Source organism: Capricornis sumatraensis, chromosome X (assembly GCF_032405125.1).
Source record: "Capricornis sumatraensis isolate serow.1 chromosome X, serow.2, whole genome shotgun sequence".
In the NCBI taxonomy this organism is placed as follows: Eukaryota; Metazoa; Chordata; class Mammalia; order Artiodactyla; family Bovidae; genus Capricornis; species Capricornis sumatraensis.
Window position 1 is genome coordinate 63,379,480 of NC_091092.1, and position 16,389 is coordinate 63,395,868.

The following is a 16,389-nucleotide window of genomic DNA, read 5'->3' on the forward strand; positions in this document are numbered from 1 at the left end:
CCACCTTGGGCTGGGGGTGGGGGTGTGTGGGGGTGAGATGGGGTGGCTGTGGAGTGCTGAGTTATGGTGGAGGGGTCTGGGGGGGCACACGGACATTTGGAGGGCCCAGCGCAGGGAGGGCACTGGGCGACATGGACATCCCTTCTGCGGGGGGACCAGGAATGTGGAATGGCGCTGAGACTGGGGGTGCGAGGGCCCCATCCCCGGCCTTCTGAGGACCTTGCCCCCGTCTTCCCCAACTATAGCCCTCCTCTTGATTGTTCCGGGCGGCAGGGGGGCTCAGTCCCGGGGACACAGGCTGGCTGGGGTGGGGTGCGGGTGGGGTCACAGTGCTGGCTGGCCGAGGAATGTGACTGGGCTGAGGGGTGGAGGGGCGGGTGGACAGGTGGGGGGGTGGCCCCAGCCCGGGGCAGGAATGTGGGGCTGGGGGCAGTGGTCCCGAGTCCTCTGGAGCTGGGCCGGGTGGGGGGGGTGCGGAGCGAGAGAGGTGGGCGGGGCCAGGGCGCACAGGAGGGGGACCGGCTCAGAGCTTATGGGGGTTCACCCACTTGTAGGTGCCCTCGTACTGGAAGCCCACACGCTTCATTAGCTCGTCTGCCTCCACAGGGCCCCGGCTGGTAGGGGGACAAGCGGTGGGGAGCGGTGAGGGAGCCCTGAGCCCCAGGATCCCCCCCTCACCCGCCCCACCCCCGTCACCCCGCATACACACCCCGTCTTGTCCCCCACACCTCCCGCATAGATGTACCTGCCGTACACGTAGGGGATGGGCCGGGCCTTCTCGCGTTCGATGTGGTGGAGCAGTGGAGTGAAGATCCGCCAGGCCTCCCGCAGTTCATCACTGAGGGGACAGGGGTGGGGATGGGAGGCCAGTGGGACCACAGAGGGAGGGGGGATGAAGAGGGGGATGGAGGGGGGCCTCTCCTCACCTGCGCACGAAGTGCATCTGGCTCCCACAAAAGACATCCAGGATGAGGCGCTCGTACGCATCAGGGAGCTTCACATTCTGCGGGCAGGCCACAGGGTGTCACCAAGGTGCTGAGCCCTGCGGAGCCCTGGGCTGCTGCCCCTGCCCAGGGGCCGGGCGGTTGCCCACCTTGTATCGGTTGCCATAGGTCAGGTCAAGCTCCGACTCCTCGGGGTTGAAGAACATGCCAGGCTTCTTGGTCATCATCTTGGTGTACACGGCCTCGTTGGGCTGCACGCGGATTACCAGCTCGTTGCGCTTGCACTGCTGCCGGAAGATGTCCCCGGCCACGTCACGGAACTGCAGACGCACCTCGGCCTTGCGCTCATTCAGGGCTTTGCCGCAGCGCAGGATGAAGGGCACCCCTGAGAGGAAATGGGGGATGGACAGAGCTGGCTTTGGGGAGCGCTTGGCCAGCCGCAGGGGCCGGCTCCCATCCCCGTGGGCTGGCGGCGCCACCTACCGTCCCAGCGCTCGTTCTCCACGTAGAGGACGGCAGCCGCAAAGGTGGCCGTGGTGGACCCGCGGGGCACCGTGGGGTCATCCAGGTACCCTTTGGTGGCCTCCCCCTCTCCGTTGGGGTTCCCCACATACTGGCCCAGGACCACGTTGCTTGCCTGCACCTCTGAGATACATTTCAACACCTTGACCTGCAGGAAAGCCGGGAAGACAGGCCCCTTGGGTAAAGAGGACACCGGGCACCAGGGAGCCATGTTAACGCCCAGGGGTGGCCTTCCTAGATGGGCTAGTGGCTAGTGGCCCCGACAGTCAGGAGATGTCCCACGTACAGCTTTGCTCCTGCTGCCAAAGCCGGGCTTCAGGCTCCATCCCGCGAGGGCCCTTCAGGACCACCTCACCCCACCCTTGCTTCTTCTCCAGGAGAAGCTTGGTCGCATGGCCCTGCCAGTTCTCTGACAGGCTGCCTGCCTCCAGGCCCAGGGCACCTGGTGCTCAGGATGGGTGGCTAGGGAAAGGGGGCTGGGCAGGGAGGGGGCGGCCCCACCCACCTTCTCATCACGCACGTCGTCTGAGTCAGTGGAGGCGGGCTTCTCCATGGCCACCAGACACAGCATCTGCAGGAGATGGTTCTGCATCACGTCCCTGTCGGCAGGAAGGAGTGAGGCGTGAGCTCCCTTAGCCCCTCATCTGCCACCTTTCCAGCACTCAGGGCCTCAAACTCAGCCTTCTAGAAACAAGCAGTGAGCTTCCTTCCTGATCCCCAATGTCTGCCAGGTCCCCTTAAGGAAAGGCAGAAGACAGTGACCCCACCCTTTACAGTCCTCACTGACTGCTCAGACAATCATGCCACCCAACTTGAACCTCTGGGTCCAGGAGCCCAGAGCGGGGTGGGGGGACCTGCAGGGGACTGGGATGGTGCCTGTGCCCACCTCCCTGGATAAGGGAGCCGGGCTCTCACCGGATGATCCCAAATTCATCAAAGTAGCCCCCACGACCCTCAGTGCCAAAGGGCTCTTTGAAGGTGAGGATGACGCAGGCAATGTTGTCCCGGTTCCAAATGGGTCCGAAGATCCTGTTGGCAAACCTAGGGGAGGGGCACAAGGAGGCTGACTGTGCATTGGAGTGGGGCAGCCCGGGACCCCTAGTCCCCAGCCCCTTCCCCGGCGCACCTCAGCACCATGAGGTTCTGGACCATCTCTTTGCCCAGGTAGTGGTCGATGCGGTAGATCTGGTCCTCGTGGAACAGGGAGGCGATGTGGTTGGACAGCTGGTTGGAGCTCTGCAGATCCTTCCCGAAGGGCTTCTCCACGATGATGCGGTTCCAGCCTCTGTGAGAGCCCAGAACCACATCACCCTCCCTGGGGGGGGGCAGGGCTCAGCATCCCATCCCCATCCTCCCTCCCTTCCCTAGGGAGTGAAGGCAGAGACTCCCCGCCTCCTCTCGGCAGTCAGCTGGGCCAGCCAAGTTCTGCAGGGCTGGGTCTCCTTTGGCCTCTGCCCAGAGGACACCCCTTCTAATTCCCAGCCCTTGGGGCTCGGCTCAAAGCTTCCTCGGAAGCCTTCTAGCCTGACTGGCTGGCGAGTGGGAGGAGCGACTCCTGCCCTCTCTGCTCCCTCCTGGCAACGCAGGGGTCCTGCGGGGTCTGGGGGTGCCCTGAGCTAGTGGGGAAATAGGGGGAGGGGATGCCAAAGGCATAGCTCCCCCCAGGGGTTTAAACGTGGGGAAGTAAGTAAGTGTTAGTCGCTCAGTTGTGCCTGACTCTCTACGACCCCATGGACTGCAGCCCACCAGGCTCCTCTGTCCATGAGATTTTCCAGGCAAGGATACTGGAGTGGGTTGCCATGTCCTTCTCCAACGGGTCTTCTTCACGCAGGGATCATACCTGGGTCTCCTGAATTGCAGGCAGATGCTTTACTGACTTAGCTACAAGGGAAGCCCCCTTTATCCTAACGGAGAGTTAATGTGGCCATTCCACATCCAAACCTGGGACAAAGTGAAACAGATATGGCCCTGGGTTGGGGGACATAAGCAAGCACGCAGGAGCTACTGCGTCACAGGAAGCAGGGTTCCTGTGGAGCAACACCGCCCCCTGGTGGTGGTCGAGGGGACCGTGGGAAGTGCCGAGAGCCTAAGTCGGCAGCAGTGAAAAAGTTTCGTGGAGCAATACTGCCACCTTGTGGTGTTAGTCGGGACTGCTGCCAGGGACAGTGGGATTTCTGCGAAGCTGACCCTGCGAGTCTATATAGGGACCTGGATGGTAAATACGGGTGCGAGCACTTTGGGGAAACTTCCAGAAAACGGAAAATGCCCATTCTCTGCAGACTGAATTCATGGAAGTAACAAACCAGGGGCATCTATCTTTTTCAGACTCCCTAGACCGGTTGGCCCTGGGGGCTCTGCTCAGCTTGCTGGGGCAGGTCACACCAGGGTAGGGCACACCCTGAAGGCAGGAAGGGAGGGAGAAAGACCAGCCTTACGTCTGGCTCATGCAGGTCTCGTGGATGTTTTTGGTGACAGCCTCATAGACAGTCGGGGGCAAGGCCAGGTAGAAGAGGCGGTTGGTCTGTGTGCCCTGGTGAAGGGCATTTATGTGGCTGTTGAGGCGCTCGTAGGAGGCAGTGTCATCGTACTGGCCAGCCACGTAGGAGTTGCGGGCAAAGAACTCCTCCAGCTTGGACTTCTCCTCCGGGGTAGCCTGGGCAACATGGACACAAACATCTTGGCCCCCTGCCCTTGTTCTCCTATGAGCCCATAGGCAGAGCAGGCTTCCTGAGGGGTCAGCCATCCTAGCCTCGCACTGGGGTCACTCACAGCTCTAGCACGCCCACGGGGTGGGGGCCTCAATGCTGTAAGACAGAAGCCGGAGTCCAGCAAACTGGGATCTGGGAGAAAGCTCTCTCTCCAAAGCCATGCCACCTATGTACCATGTGTTGAGAGAAGGCAGGCATCTCCATTTTTGAGAGGTCACAGGGTACAGTGGGAAGGAAGTGGTAAGCCCAAGTCACAAGGGGGCTGGGAGGTGCCAGGGAGGGGGTGGCCTGGCATAGGAGGGGCGGGACGAAGGGCCTCTGTGATGGGATGGGGTGGTGGTGGTGTGTGCCACCTGCCGAGACCCCAGAAACCACTCACTTTGAAGAAGGGCTCGCTCTGCTTGCGGATGTCAGCCACTGTGAGGCGGGAGCGGGCATAGCCCACGATGTAGGTGTCTTCGGGCAAAAGGCCATCCCGGAACAGCCACCTGAGGGCAGATTATGGCTGTGGCAAGGGCGAGGGGGCACGGGGCCACAGGGGGCGGTGGGGACACAGGCTTACCAGATGGTGGGGTAGATCTTCTTCTTGGCCAGGTCCCCCTGCGACAGAGAAACAGGCGTGGTTAGGAGCTGAGGACACGGCCCAGATCACCCCCACGGGGGAGACCTGTGCACGTTTGTCCTACCCCCTGTGTATAGACTGAGCTGCTTGAACTGGGGCCCAGTCTAGCCCTTGACCCTGGCCTGGAGTGCCCGCACATTGCTGGGGGGCACCTTAAGGGAAAGAGACCTCACGCTGGCCAGGATGTACTCCATTAACCCGCTGGTCCCACAAGCCACAGACTCGTCTTGTGGTTGAATGGGCAAAACCAAAGCCAACACAAGAAGCCCGCTTCTAAAGAGCTCATGGGCTAAAGAAAACCCTAGACTCACTGGAACTGAATGGCATTGGAAGTAGCACGCGACAAAACTGAGGCATGACTTTAAATGCTTATGTTAGCAAAAAAAAGAATGGCTCGAAGCTGATGAACTCAGCATTCAGCTGAAAAAGTTCAAAAAAGGACCATCCATCGTTGCTCGGTTGTGTCCGACTCTTTGTGACCCCACGGACTGCAGCCTGTCAGGCTCTACTGTCCATGGAATGCTCCAGGCAAGAATACTGGAGTGGGTAGCCGTTACCTCCTCCAGGAGATCTTCCTGGCTCAGGGATTGAACCCGAGTCTCCTGCATTGCAGGCAGATTCTTTACTACTGAGCCACCAGGGAAGCCCTAGAAAAAGGACAGCAGAATTTAAAAGCCAAACAAATCACAAGGCAGGAAACACTGCAAAGTAAAAATGAATAAAATGGAAAACAAGCCAAAAGAACAGCTCAACAAAGCCCCATCTTGGTATTCGAAAAAGACTAATTAATTCAAACAGTCCCCTGGGAAAGACTGCTTTTTAAAAAGGCACCAAGAATCACGGGGGCAGTGGGACAAAACTACTGACAGGAAAGACCACAGAGGGTTTTGTGAATAACCTTATGCCACATCTGATAAGTTACATGAAATGGACACTTTTCTGGAAAATTCCAACATACCACAATGGAGTGAGTGACCTGAGGAGGCAATGGTCATTAAGGAGGCAGGATGGCATTCACACCCTTCCCAGCAAGCCCAGTCTGGCCCCTGACAATCGTCCCTGACAGAGACAGCTCTGCCAACAGGTCTCACAAAATGCCACGGAGACTGCCATTCGGGGAGTGTTTGCCAAGCCACGTGGTGGCCCCAGGACCCTGCAGCCAGAGTCTGAGAAATGCGCACAGGTGGTCCCAAGCCTGTCTCATCCATGAATACAGATACAAGTGCAAACAATTCTGCAGCAGATACCAGCAAACCCAACCCTGCAACATCAAACATGGAGTATGTCCAAACTAAGTTGGGATCATCCTGCAAGTGAAAGCTTGGTTTGATATTGAAAAGAAAAAAATCATTAATATTCACTACATGAACAGATTAGAGGAAAAAAGCTCTAAGCCATATGTCTACTCCTTTAGAGTTTTTAATCTAGGTACCTTGTTAAAACTCACCAGATGGAGATTAAATGTTCCAGAAAATTTCAACACCTAGCATGATAGGACCTCTTCCCAGACTAGCCATAAAACGGAACTTGCTCACCTTGCTAAGCAGACCCTGTTAAAAACTCCACAAACATCATATACTGTAGGGAAAGGTTGAAATAGTCCTCTTTCAACAACCAGGAGCAAGAAAAGAGGGCCTGTCTTCAGCTCTTTACTCAACACCCCAACAGAAGCCCCGCCAGCAGCAGGCAGAGAACAAGACACACGACAAGGTGGGGAAGGAAGTGTCATGCAGGCCTGGTCTCTAGCTGACCACCTGTCCATTTAAAAAAGGAAAACCACTTGAAACCAAGCTTTATGCAAATTATTACAATTAATAAGATTTTAGGTTTGAAAAAGTTAATAGATGGGAGTAGAAACAGATTTCTTAGCTCGGACACAGAGCGCAGTAACTAGAAAAATGGATGAATGAAGGCTTGAGCAAAATTAGAAACTCCTGGTCATCATAAGACACTATTAAGAAGATGAATTGAGGAAAAAAAACAAGATGAATAGATAAGCCACAGACTGGGAGAAAACATTCACCAGATGTAGTATCTGGAGTATACAGCCCACTCCCCTCGATATTGTGAAATGTGTTAAATGCCACTGGTTAGTACACTTGAACGTGGTTAAAAAGGTCAATCAAAAAGAAAAAAAACCTATTCTACAACAAAACAAGAAAAGAATTCAAGATTGGTAAAGGCTTGACCACATACTTCACAACAAGAAAAATCAATGATTACTTAACACACAAGAAAGTGGTCAAGATGACCAGTTGTCACAAAAATACAAATTAAACCACAATGAGATCCAGCTTGACCTTCACCAGTAGGTTGTAATCTGAAAAAACTAACCCCACCTGGTGTTGGAGGTGGTGTGGAGGAAACACTTGCACCAGGGTTCACAGCAGCCATAATTCCCAACAGCCCTGAGCTGGGACACAGTGAAAGGCCATCAACAGGGGATGGACAAGCTGGATATCTACACAGTGGGACACCTACTCAGCAACACCAAGGGATGAGCCAGGGGGATTCCCTGGTGGTCCAGTGGTTAGGACTCCACCACAGGGGTTTGCGGTTTTGATCCCTGGTAGGGGAACTAAGATCCTGCAAGCCACGCAGGAGGCAAGAACAAAGATTACAAACCAAGGAAAAAGGGATGAGCCAGTGGCCTACTCAACACAAGCAATTCTCAGAACCAGAATGCTGGACACACAAGACTCAACACCCTGAGTTCATTTAAGGGACGCTTTAGAAAAGGCAAAGCAGCCACAGTGACAGAAGTGAGAGTCCACAGCAGGAGGTGGACTGGCTGGGGAGATGGAAACGTTGTCTCTGGTTATAAAGATCAGAACCGATTGGACAGAGAAGATGTCTTTTGATGTGTGCGAATGTTGCCTACAAATAAAAAGACTGAAAAGAACAACTGAGCAGATGGCGGGCGGCACTTGCTGTTGACCATGTGAAACTTTCCAAGATAATGGCAAGTGTGTGAAGACACAGCAACTGTGAGCAACAACATTGTCATCCCACGAAGTCACCCAGTCCCTTCTCTCCAGGCCGGTTTAGCTGCCATAGCCACGGCTACCTGCTTGCTTTTGGTGACCTGACAAAGGAATTCTACACTCTGGGTGGAAGAGGTGGTGAGCCTGGGCATGGCCTGGGTGAAGAGCAGGTGCCCTTTTATGCCCCCTGCCCTGTCATCAGTGAGGGCTGCTGGGCAGAGCTGCTAGACTCGCCCCGGGCAGGAAAACCACCTCCAGGGGTGAGGACCTGAGTCTTCAGGGCAAAATGACCCTTTAAGAGTCATGTCAGCACTGGATGCAGTCACATCTGTGGACTGTTGCAGAGAGGAGCTGCAGGACCAGAACCGATTGCAATCCGCACCCCTAGACGGGCCATGAGGATGGTAGTTGGGGAGCTACCAGGTGGGCAAGTCCTCCCCTGGCTGGGGGCGAGGGGGGCCACTCTTGAGGCTAGCACGCTCAATCCCCATTTGTGGCTTCACCCTCTGTCTCCTGGGCTGAGCCAACATCTGCACGTGGACAAGTCTGCTCCAGCCCAGGTCTTGGCTAGTGCCCAGCCCACACGGGCCAGTGTCTCTCCGCCACCTCCGGGCTCTAGCGGAACCTGGACTGCTCCAGTGGGTGGTTCCCAAACCAGGGTGCCCTGTGTTGCAGCCCCTGCCCCCTGTCTGCCAGCCACTTAGAACTGATTGCTGAAGGCTCTGGAGCAGGGCCCCCTCCTGCCGGCCACCTTCCCTGGGAAGCCTGGAGATAACAGCGCCTCAAGGTCAGTCACTGATCCCCGGCTGGGGTCTCCCTGGAGCCCAGCTGCAACCCCTGTGGCCCCTCTCCTCCCAGTGCCCAGCAGTGCCCGCTTTCCGCTGACCCCTCCTGTTGTGGGGCTCCAGCAGGAGAAGCCATCAGTCCCCTGTCGGTGGGCACCTCCTGGCCCAGAGGAATGTTTGCTTCCGGTCAAATTCCAGTGGGTTAGTGTCCTGTCTGCTGAGTCACGGTGCCCTACACCCGACTGCCCTCACCGGTCCCTTTGGGATTAGCAAGGGGTGAAACCTGCTCGCCTTGTTCAGCTCAGCCCTGCCACTAGCGGCCTGAGTCACTCACCCAAGGGAGGAGTGAGGTAGGACCCAGACGGCGGTGGGGGCACAGAGGCCTAGGAGGCCCCCTACCCAGCAGCCTGGGCCTGGTTGCACTGCTGGAGGTAACGTGGGCTGAGAGCACAGTGCTCGTGGGGTCTGGAGGAGTCTGGGGCCACGTGGTGACTTAGCAGCAGGAGCAGGGCCTGCTGCAGATTTCCAGCCACCTGCATCTGGCCTGCCAGCACCCTGATCTTATCTCAAGTCTCCAGTTTGATGAGCCCTTGGTCTCGCAGGGTGTTAGGGTGGAGCACGTGACAGTAGAAGTTGGGAGGCCGGGCAGGGGTGGGCTCTATCCCCCTCGAGGCAAGATCTGCCTGGTCTCCCTCCTGGGCCGCGGGGCTCATGACTCATCAGCCCTTTGGGGGAGCGCCAGAGTCACTGTGACACAGCAGGAATCTTATCGCCCCAGGAGGGGAGGTGGCCCAGAAGCACCCCCTGAGGAGAGAGGGCCCGGGTCCTCCAGCTCAGCCCTGGCAGGACCCCGTCTCCCCAGATGGGGAAACTGAGGCCCAGAGGCAAAGACCGCCCTGCAGAACCTGCACTGAGCCACTTCTGCCCGAGGGGGCTCCTCGGCCTGTTCTTTCTCTCATCTCAATCGCTCTGTTTCCACTGGGGGTTAGAGTGGCTCCAGCCTGGCAGGCCCAGGGTTCCTCTCTCAACACTGGTCTGGAAGGAGAAACGGGGTTCCTGGGTTCCAGAGGCCTCCGGACCAGGTCCTGTAAGTACGTCCACTGCCCTCCTACTGAGGGTGGGAGTCTGGAGGAGGGAGTAGGGAGCGGCTGCAGCTACAAGGCCATCAGGTAACTCCTCAGGCTGGCCTTTGGACGGGGCGGAACCTGGGTGAGTGGGTGCAGGGAGAAGAGGGGCGGAGGACAGCTCATCCTTTTTGGAGTCGCAGGCTCCGCTCTGAGGCCCTGGCTCTGCGGACCTTGGCGCCTCCCAAGGCCTGGGGTGTGAAGGCCTGGCAGTGTTTGCTGTCACATGCACTCACCTTCAGGCCCAGCCCCCAGGCACGGCTCCCACAGTGGGGGGTGGGGGGGCCTCAGGGCAGGTGCCTGCTGTGCTGTGAACTCCTTGGTCTCCCAGAGTAACAGGTTTGTGCCGCCTGCCTGCCTCCCACATATCTCAGCAGGAAGGGGAGAAACAAAACAGAAAAAACAGGCTCTACTTCGGAGGCCCTGGTACTCCCCCACCCCCCACCCTGCTGGCTGCAGCCAGCACTTCCCCTTTCTGCCCTAGAAGCCTCTGCTGATTGCTCTTGGAACAGAGGAGAGCAAAGGGGAACTACTCCGGTTGCAAAGAAACAGTGTTGCCCAATGCCAAGGCCGCCACAGGTGAAGGCAGGGAGGAGTCACCAAATCAGCTCAGCAGAACCCTGGGGCCCCTTGGTGCTCCAAAGACTTCCATTGCCAAGTGGAGACTGTGGGGTTGAGAGAGGAGGAGACACTTGGCCCAGGCCACAGAACACACTTGGATGCTCTCACTGAGGTGTTTACTCGGAGTTGAGGGTCTAGGGTCATAGGCAATTTACTGAGGCTGGGGACCCTCTGCTGGAATGTCTTGGGACAGGCTGGGATGGGGATGGGGGAAGGAGGAAAAATAATCCTGAGTAACTTTCTTTGTCAACCTATTTCTTGGACCAACTCCGAGGTGTTAAGCTTTCTGGTGCCTCGAGGGACGAGGCTGGGGCCAGGGTGGGGGCTAAGCTGCCCCCTGTGTGCCCCTCCTGGGCATCCTACAGTCTTGGGGTGATAAGACGGTCAGGGGAGAGTTTCGGGCAGCCTTCCCTTCCCTCCCAGCAGCACAGCCCTCCTCACGCGCAAAGCCCCCTGCCCTGCATTCTGGCTCTTTTTCCAAGTTTTGACCAGAATCACACAACTGGCAGGAAACACGTTCTGCAAAGGGCGGTAGCCTGTTATGATACATGAATGAAGAGCTGAATTCCTCCAGAGCTGAGGGGAGAGGGGTGTGGAAGGGACAGAGAGACCATGCCTGCCCTGTCAAGAGCTCACTCGCTTGGTAGAACTCTTGCTTCAGGTTTATACAGTAAGTCACCACCAGAGATGCTCGTAATCCTGGGGAGCGGATTCTTGGTCCAGTCCAGGATGTAGAGTTTCCCTTTGAGATGAAACGTAGACAGCGTTCCAGCCGTTTCTCATGTCTTGCCACTGGGTTGATCTTATTTCCACGTGGCACATGGAGAAAGTGCTGTTAGTTAGGGGGGCCGGTCATGGCTCTCCCAGGACCCACCCACCCTCTCATGTTCCACCCCCTCCCAACATGTATGGTCAGCACGCTCTGTTTCTGCCTTTGCTTCTAGTCTCTGGCCTTTCTCATCACAGCAAAGTGGCAGTTCCACTGGCTGGACAATGGGGCTGGTCTCAGCTCCTTGGGAGGCCTTGGAAGTCGGGGCAAAGAGATGGGGTTTCAAGAAGGGTCAAGTGTGTGTCTTTGGGGACCGTGAGGGTAGACAGACAAGGTAGAGATCGGGCCCTGGATCCTACCTCTGGCACTGACTGTGTGACATCTGTCAAGTCAGAAACATGTTTGGAAAACACCCTTCTGGAATGGACTGCTTCCCCTGTTTATCTCTCTGTCTCCCCTGTGGAGGAGGAAGTCCAACCAGACAGTTCCGAAGGGCCTCCCAGCTCCAGACAGAGGTCTACACTCAATGGCTACACACGGACTTCAGAAATGCCTCATGGTGTGTGTATACTGGGTGGTAACAGGTTGACAGCGGCTCCTGAGCAGGGGCAAGAGCCCGAGGGGCCCAACTGCAAGCAGTTGGGAAAGCACAGGCACCGTGAGGTCCCTTCTGCTGCGTTTAAGCTGTGGGGCTTGGTAGGGGAGACTCACCGATGCACCCATGATGATAAAGATGTGCGTATCGGCCTGATGGAAGTCATCACCCTGGTACAGCTCTTCTCGCAGGATCCCGCACACCTGGGTCCGGCTCAGAGCCACCTGCTCTGCCATGGCGCTCTCTAGTGAAAGAAAAACTCAGTTGACAAGGCAGGAGCTGAGAGGAGCACTGAGAAGCTAGCCCCTTTCTGGAGGAGTCCTTTGGGCTCTCCTCCAGCAGATGTTTCATTACTGAAACCACTGACTGTGAATACCTGGGGAGCAGGATGTTCGGGAAATTAGAAACTGCTGGCCCTGGGCTCCGGCCATCCTCTCTGGGCAACCTTCTTCTGTGGTGTATATTACAAAATGACCCAAAACATTACTGGATTCTTACTAGGGCCTCAGCTCTGGGGCGACTGAGTAAAACGCCGCTGGCGCAGCGTACGATCTGCCTAAGACCATGTCACCCAGGATGCAGGCAGAAACTCCACAATGAGCTGGAGCGTGCGAGGTAGTGCAGCCGATGGGAGTGTCGCTCCAGCCCTCCTCCTGCCACGCTGGGCAGACCCCCGGCAAGTCCCTGGCCCTCTCGGGGTCTCCGTCTCCTCGGGTGGTCCCATGAGGGCAACGCAGGGTACCAGATTGGTTAGGCCCTCTGGATTTTGCCCCGTTCTTAAGTTTGGGCAATCAAAGTGCCTCGTAGCGCCGCGACCGCCCACTCGGTTACCTGTGCTTCGTTGCTCTCGCCCGTCACACTCGCAGACCCCGAGTCCCCGGCCGTTTCCCCGGGCTGAGCCCCGCCGGCCCATTTAACCGGCGGGGGCGGGAGCCTGGGCTGAGCTGACCGGCCTCAGGCGAGATACGGGGGTGTGGCCTCCGCGGGCCCCTCCCTCGTGGGGCGGGGAAGGTCGAGGGCGCGGGCAGGTGCGTGCGCATCCCGGCCAGGCCGGGGGCCCCCCCACCCCCCCGTGGAGGCCCCAGCCCTGGCCCGCCCTGCCCTTCGAGCACCTGCGCCGGCCGCTGAGCCGCGGGCCGCCTGCTGTCTCGGCTGCGGCTGTGCCGTGTCCCCGCTACCTCGCGAGTCCGCCTGCAGCTCCCCGCAGCTCGCCCGTGTCCCCATCCCTGGCCCGACCCCGCCCCTAGAGTCTGGCTGTCGGCGCAGGGCCCCGGGGAGGTTCTGCGTGCTCGCGCGGGCCTCCACTTCCGCCAGCTGCTTGACCCTGCTCTTCGACCCTGTTGGTGGGTGGGGTCTTCTGCAGCTCCGTCCCCTCGCCAGACCGGTCGCCGGAGCAGGTCAAATCAGCCCTATTAGATAACAGCCTCGTTGTGGTTCCAACCCTAGCGGGAAGGGGGACGGCCCTGCCGGAGAGACAAGGGGGAATGCAGGTCGCGACGCTAATTACTGGGGAATGCCCCGCGGGCCAACCAAGGCTTGGTGGGTTCAGGTTTCCGCTTTGGGCAGCCTCTCTCTCACTTTCCGCCGGCCGGCCAGGCAGGGGCGGGACCTGAGCGTTTTACTTCCGGATCCGACAGCTTAGACACCGGAAGCCGGAAGTGAGAAGTTGGCAGAGGGAGAAGGGAAGGGCTACAGCGGAACTCGGACTTTCTCGGAGCGCCGGGGGTCCGAGGAACGCTCGGGGCCCGCCGTTCCCGCCCTTCTCACGTCGGACCGACTCAGCTGACAGGTGTGGCCCTTTTCCGAAGACAGGGTACCATCGGTGGGCGTTCTGCCGCCTCCGACATCCCCTCCCCAGATGACCAGGCTTCCCCCTCCTGTTCGGTCCAGCCGGGTTTTGCTGCGCACTTCCAGAGCACCGGTGGAGGCAGGCCGATTGAGGACTCAGGTTACTTTGGCGGCGAGCGGGTTTGTTTCCGCCTCTCTTTCCTCCGCCAGCGCCGAGTCTGACCACACCCCTAGTTTGTGAATGATTCTTCTAGGTCGGAGACATTTTCTGTTCATCATCTGTGCATTTCAGGTTAAAGTTCTTCAAAAAGGCGTTAAATATGACTTGCCAGCTAAGTATCTCACCTCGTGTGCATCATTTTGCTCCTTTGCAAAACGATGAATGTCTCCCGGACCTCGTATCATTTCTGTGACTTGAGGATGAATGGGCCATCCTGACATGTTAGAGGAACTCAGTAACGAGGCCGCTATACCTGGAGTAGAGTGAGCGAGGGAATGCTTAGAGTGGGAGCCGGTTTGATTCCTGGGTCGGGAAGATCCGCTGGAGAAGGGATAGGCTACCCACTCCAGTATTTTTGGGCTTCCCTGGTGGCTCAGCTGGTAAAGAATCCCCTTGCAATGTGGGAGACCTGGGTTCGATCCCTGGGTTGGGAAGATGCCCTGGAGAAGGGAAAGGCTACCCACTCCAGTATTCTGGCCTGGAGAATTCCATGGACTGTACAGTCCATGGGGTCGCAAAGATTTGGACACAGCTGAACGAGTTTCACTTTAATGGGAGAACAGATAGCGCACGGCCTTGTAGGTGGTGGTAGGGACTTTAGGTTTTAAGCTATCGGCAATGAGGAACCATGGTAGGGATCCCAGCAGAGGAGGGATGTGATCAGAATCACCTTTCAGGCTGACTGGTCTGGCGCGGTGGGGAGAACTGACTATGGGGGCGGCACGTGTAGGAGCCGGGTGACTTTTAGGAGGTTATTACAATAATTACCTGAATTAGTGATGTTGCTCTTATCATTTTATTGTGTAAAATTTCAAAGGCATAGAAAAGTATAATAGTCTAGTAAATTCAATGTATTCACTTCCCAGCTTTAACAGTTATCAACTCGTGGATATTTTTAATTCATACTCCTCAAAAACAGCTTTGTTGACATATAATTCACATACCTCGCAAATCACTCATTTAAAGTATACAGGTCACTGGTTTTTCAGTGCATTCACAGACTTGTACAACTATCACCATTAATTCCAGAACATTTTCATCACTCCAAAAAGAAACCCCATGAACTTCAGCCATCACTCTCACCACCCCATCTACCCCTGCTCTAAGCATCCACTAGTCTTTCTGTCTATGTATTTACCTATTCTGGACATTTCATGTAAATGGAGTCATAATATGTGGTCTTTTGTGAGTTGTTTCTTTTTATTAACATAATGTTGCAGCATGGGAATGTACTAGATTTTGTCTATTCATCAGTTGATAAACATCTGGGTCATTTTCACTGTGGCTGTTTGGAGTAATGCTGCTACCAACATTCCTGTGCAGACATGAGTTTTCATTTCTTTCAGGTAGATACCTAGCAGTTCACCCATTATTTAGAACCAAGTCCCAGACGCCATGTGATTTCTTTCAATAAAAATTTCTGTGTGCATCTCTAAGAAATGACTTTGAAAGAAACATAACCACACCAGCACTATCACATGTAAAATAGTACCATTACCTGCTAAGTGTCATCAAATAGATTCTAAGATACATCTTGACAGGATTTCCTGATGAATCCGATGTGAGCTGTGAGACAGATGGGAATCAAGAAGGACTTGAAGGTTTTGTCTTGCCAACTAGAGCATGGGTTAGCCATCTGTTGGTAACAAGAAAGGCCATGAATGGAACTGGCCTCTGGGGATGATCAGGAGTGTAGTTTACCGAGGTTAGTTTTGAAAGGATGACTGGATATCCAAGTGGAGATCTGGCATTTGATGTGTGAGTTGGACGTTCAGGAAAGAGTTCTGATTTGGGGCATCATTAGCATTAAGATGAGGGCTACGGTTTTGAGTCTGGATGGAATTAGTACTGGAGTGACTGAAATTAGAGAAAAAGTCCCAGGACAGAGCCCTAGGGCACGACCACATGAAGGGCTGGGTTAATGAGGATGGACCAATGAAAGCCTGAGAGAGAGCAGCCAGTGAGGTAGGCGGGAAACCAGTAGAGTGGGCTGTTCTGGAATCAGGGATCAGTGATCCATCAGATACTGCTAATGGGTTAGTAGGGTGTTCAGTGAAGCATCAGTGTAATAGTGAAATGTCCAAGCTCGTCTGGTGTTCAAGTCTCTGGCTGCAGCTCAGGCCCTACTGGAAACTTCTTTTGGGATTAGCTTCCTCTTCATGTAGCCAGTCTTGGGCAGGCCTTAAAAGGGCTCCAGGTTGATGCTGTCTGGCGTAGACTCCCTCTCTGTACTCCAGGTCACAAGAGAACACAAATGGCTCAGCCTTTCTCTGCCTCCCTGCCTTCATCTGTGAGCCCAGGCCCTGCTTTCAGATGTCTCAGTACACGTCAAACACGGGATGATCCACTTCAGCCCTTCTGTTCCAAAGAACACTCACCAGGCTCTGAGTGATCTCTGTGAAGACCCTCTTACTTGGTGTATGGATTTCCTAGGGCTGCTGTAAAAGATAGCCACAAGTGGGGGCGGGGGTTTAAAACAACGGAAGTTTATCCTTTCCTGGCTCTGGAGACCAACAGCCTGAGGTCAAGGTGTTGGTAAGGCTGTGCTTCCTTCGGAGGCTCCAGGGCAGGGTCCTTTGGGCTTTGTCTAGCCTGTGGGGGCTTCAGGTGTCCCTGGGCTTGTGACCACATCCCTCCTGTCTCTGCGTCTGTTTTCACGTGGCGTCTCCTCTGTGTCTCTCCTCTTCTGTGTCTCATAAGGACACTT

At 56.0% G+C, this 16,389-nt stretch overlaps 2 protein-coding genes across 7 annotated transcripts in view; one reads left to right on the forward strand and one right to left on the reverse strand.

Annotated features, from left to right (window-relative positions):
* Nucleotides 1-12,972, reverse strand: G6PD (glucose-6-phosphate dehydrogenase). 4 transcript variants are annotated; one of them, XM_068962936.1, is made up of 13 exons: nucleotides 12,787-12,972; nucleotides 11,791-11,918; nucleotides 4,737-4,774; nucleotides 4,554-4,662; nucleotides 3,902-4,119; nucleotides 2,593-2,751; nucleotides 2,382-2,507; nucleotides 1,972-2,065; nucleotides 1,428-1,614; nucleotides 1,094-1,329; nucleotides 927-1,003; nucleotides 746-838; nucleotides 1-614 (listed from the first exon to the last, which is right to left on the reverse strand). In XM_068962936.1, the coding sequence occupies exons 1-13, from the start codon at nucleotides 12,896-12,898 to the stop codon at nucleotides 524-526; spliced, it is 1,668 nt and encodes a 555-aa protein (XP_068819037.1). In that variant the 5' UTR covers nucleotides 12,899-12,972; the 3' UTR covers nucleotides 1-523. The 4 variants fall into 4 exon arrangements, with proteins under 4 accessions (XP_068819037.1, XP_068819036.1, XP_068819039.1 ...); XM_068962935.1 differs by having other exon boundaries at nucleotides 2,593-2,781; XM_068962938.1 differs by lacking the exon at nucleotides 12,787-12,972 and adding an exon at nucleotides 12,506-12,617.
* IKBKG (inhibitor of nuclear factor kappa B kinase regulatory subunit gamma) overlaps nucleotides 8,498-16,389 on the forward strand; it is a 24,357-nt gene continuing 16,465 nt past the window's right edge. For 2 of the 3 annotated variants that reach the window (XM_068962940.1, XM_068962942.1), the window contains exon 1: nucleotides 13,336-13,463. The gene's annotated coding sequence lies outside the window, so the exon portion shown is untranslated. Of the gene's footprint in view, nucleotides 8,568-13,335; nucleotides 13,464-16,389 lie in introns of those variants that run through there. The other variant, XM_068962941.1, reaches the window with a different exon arrangement.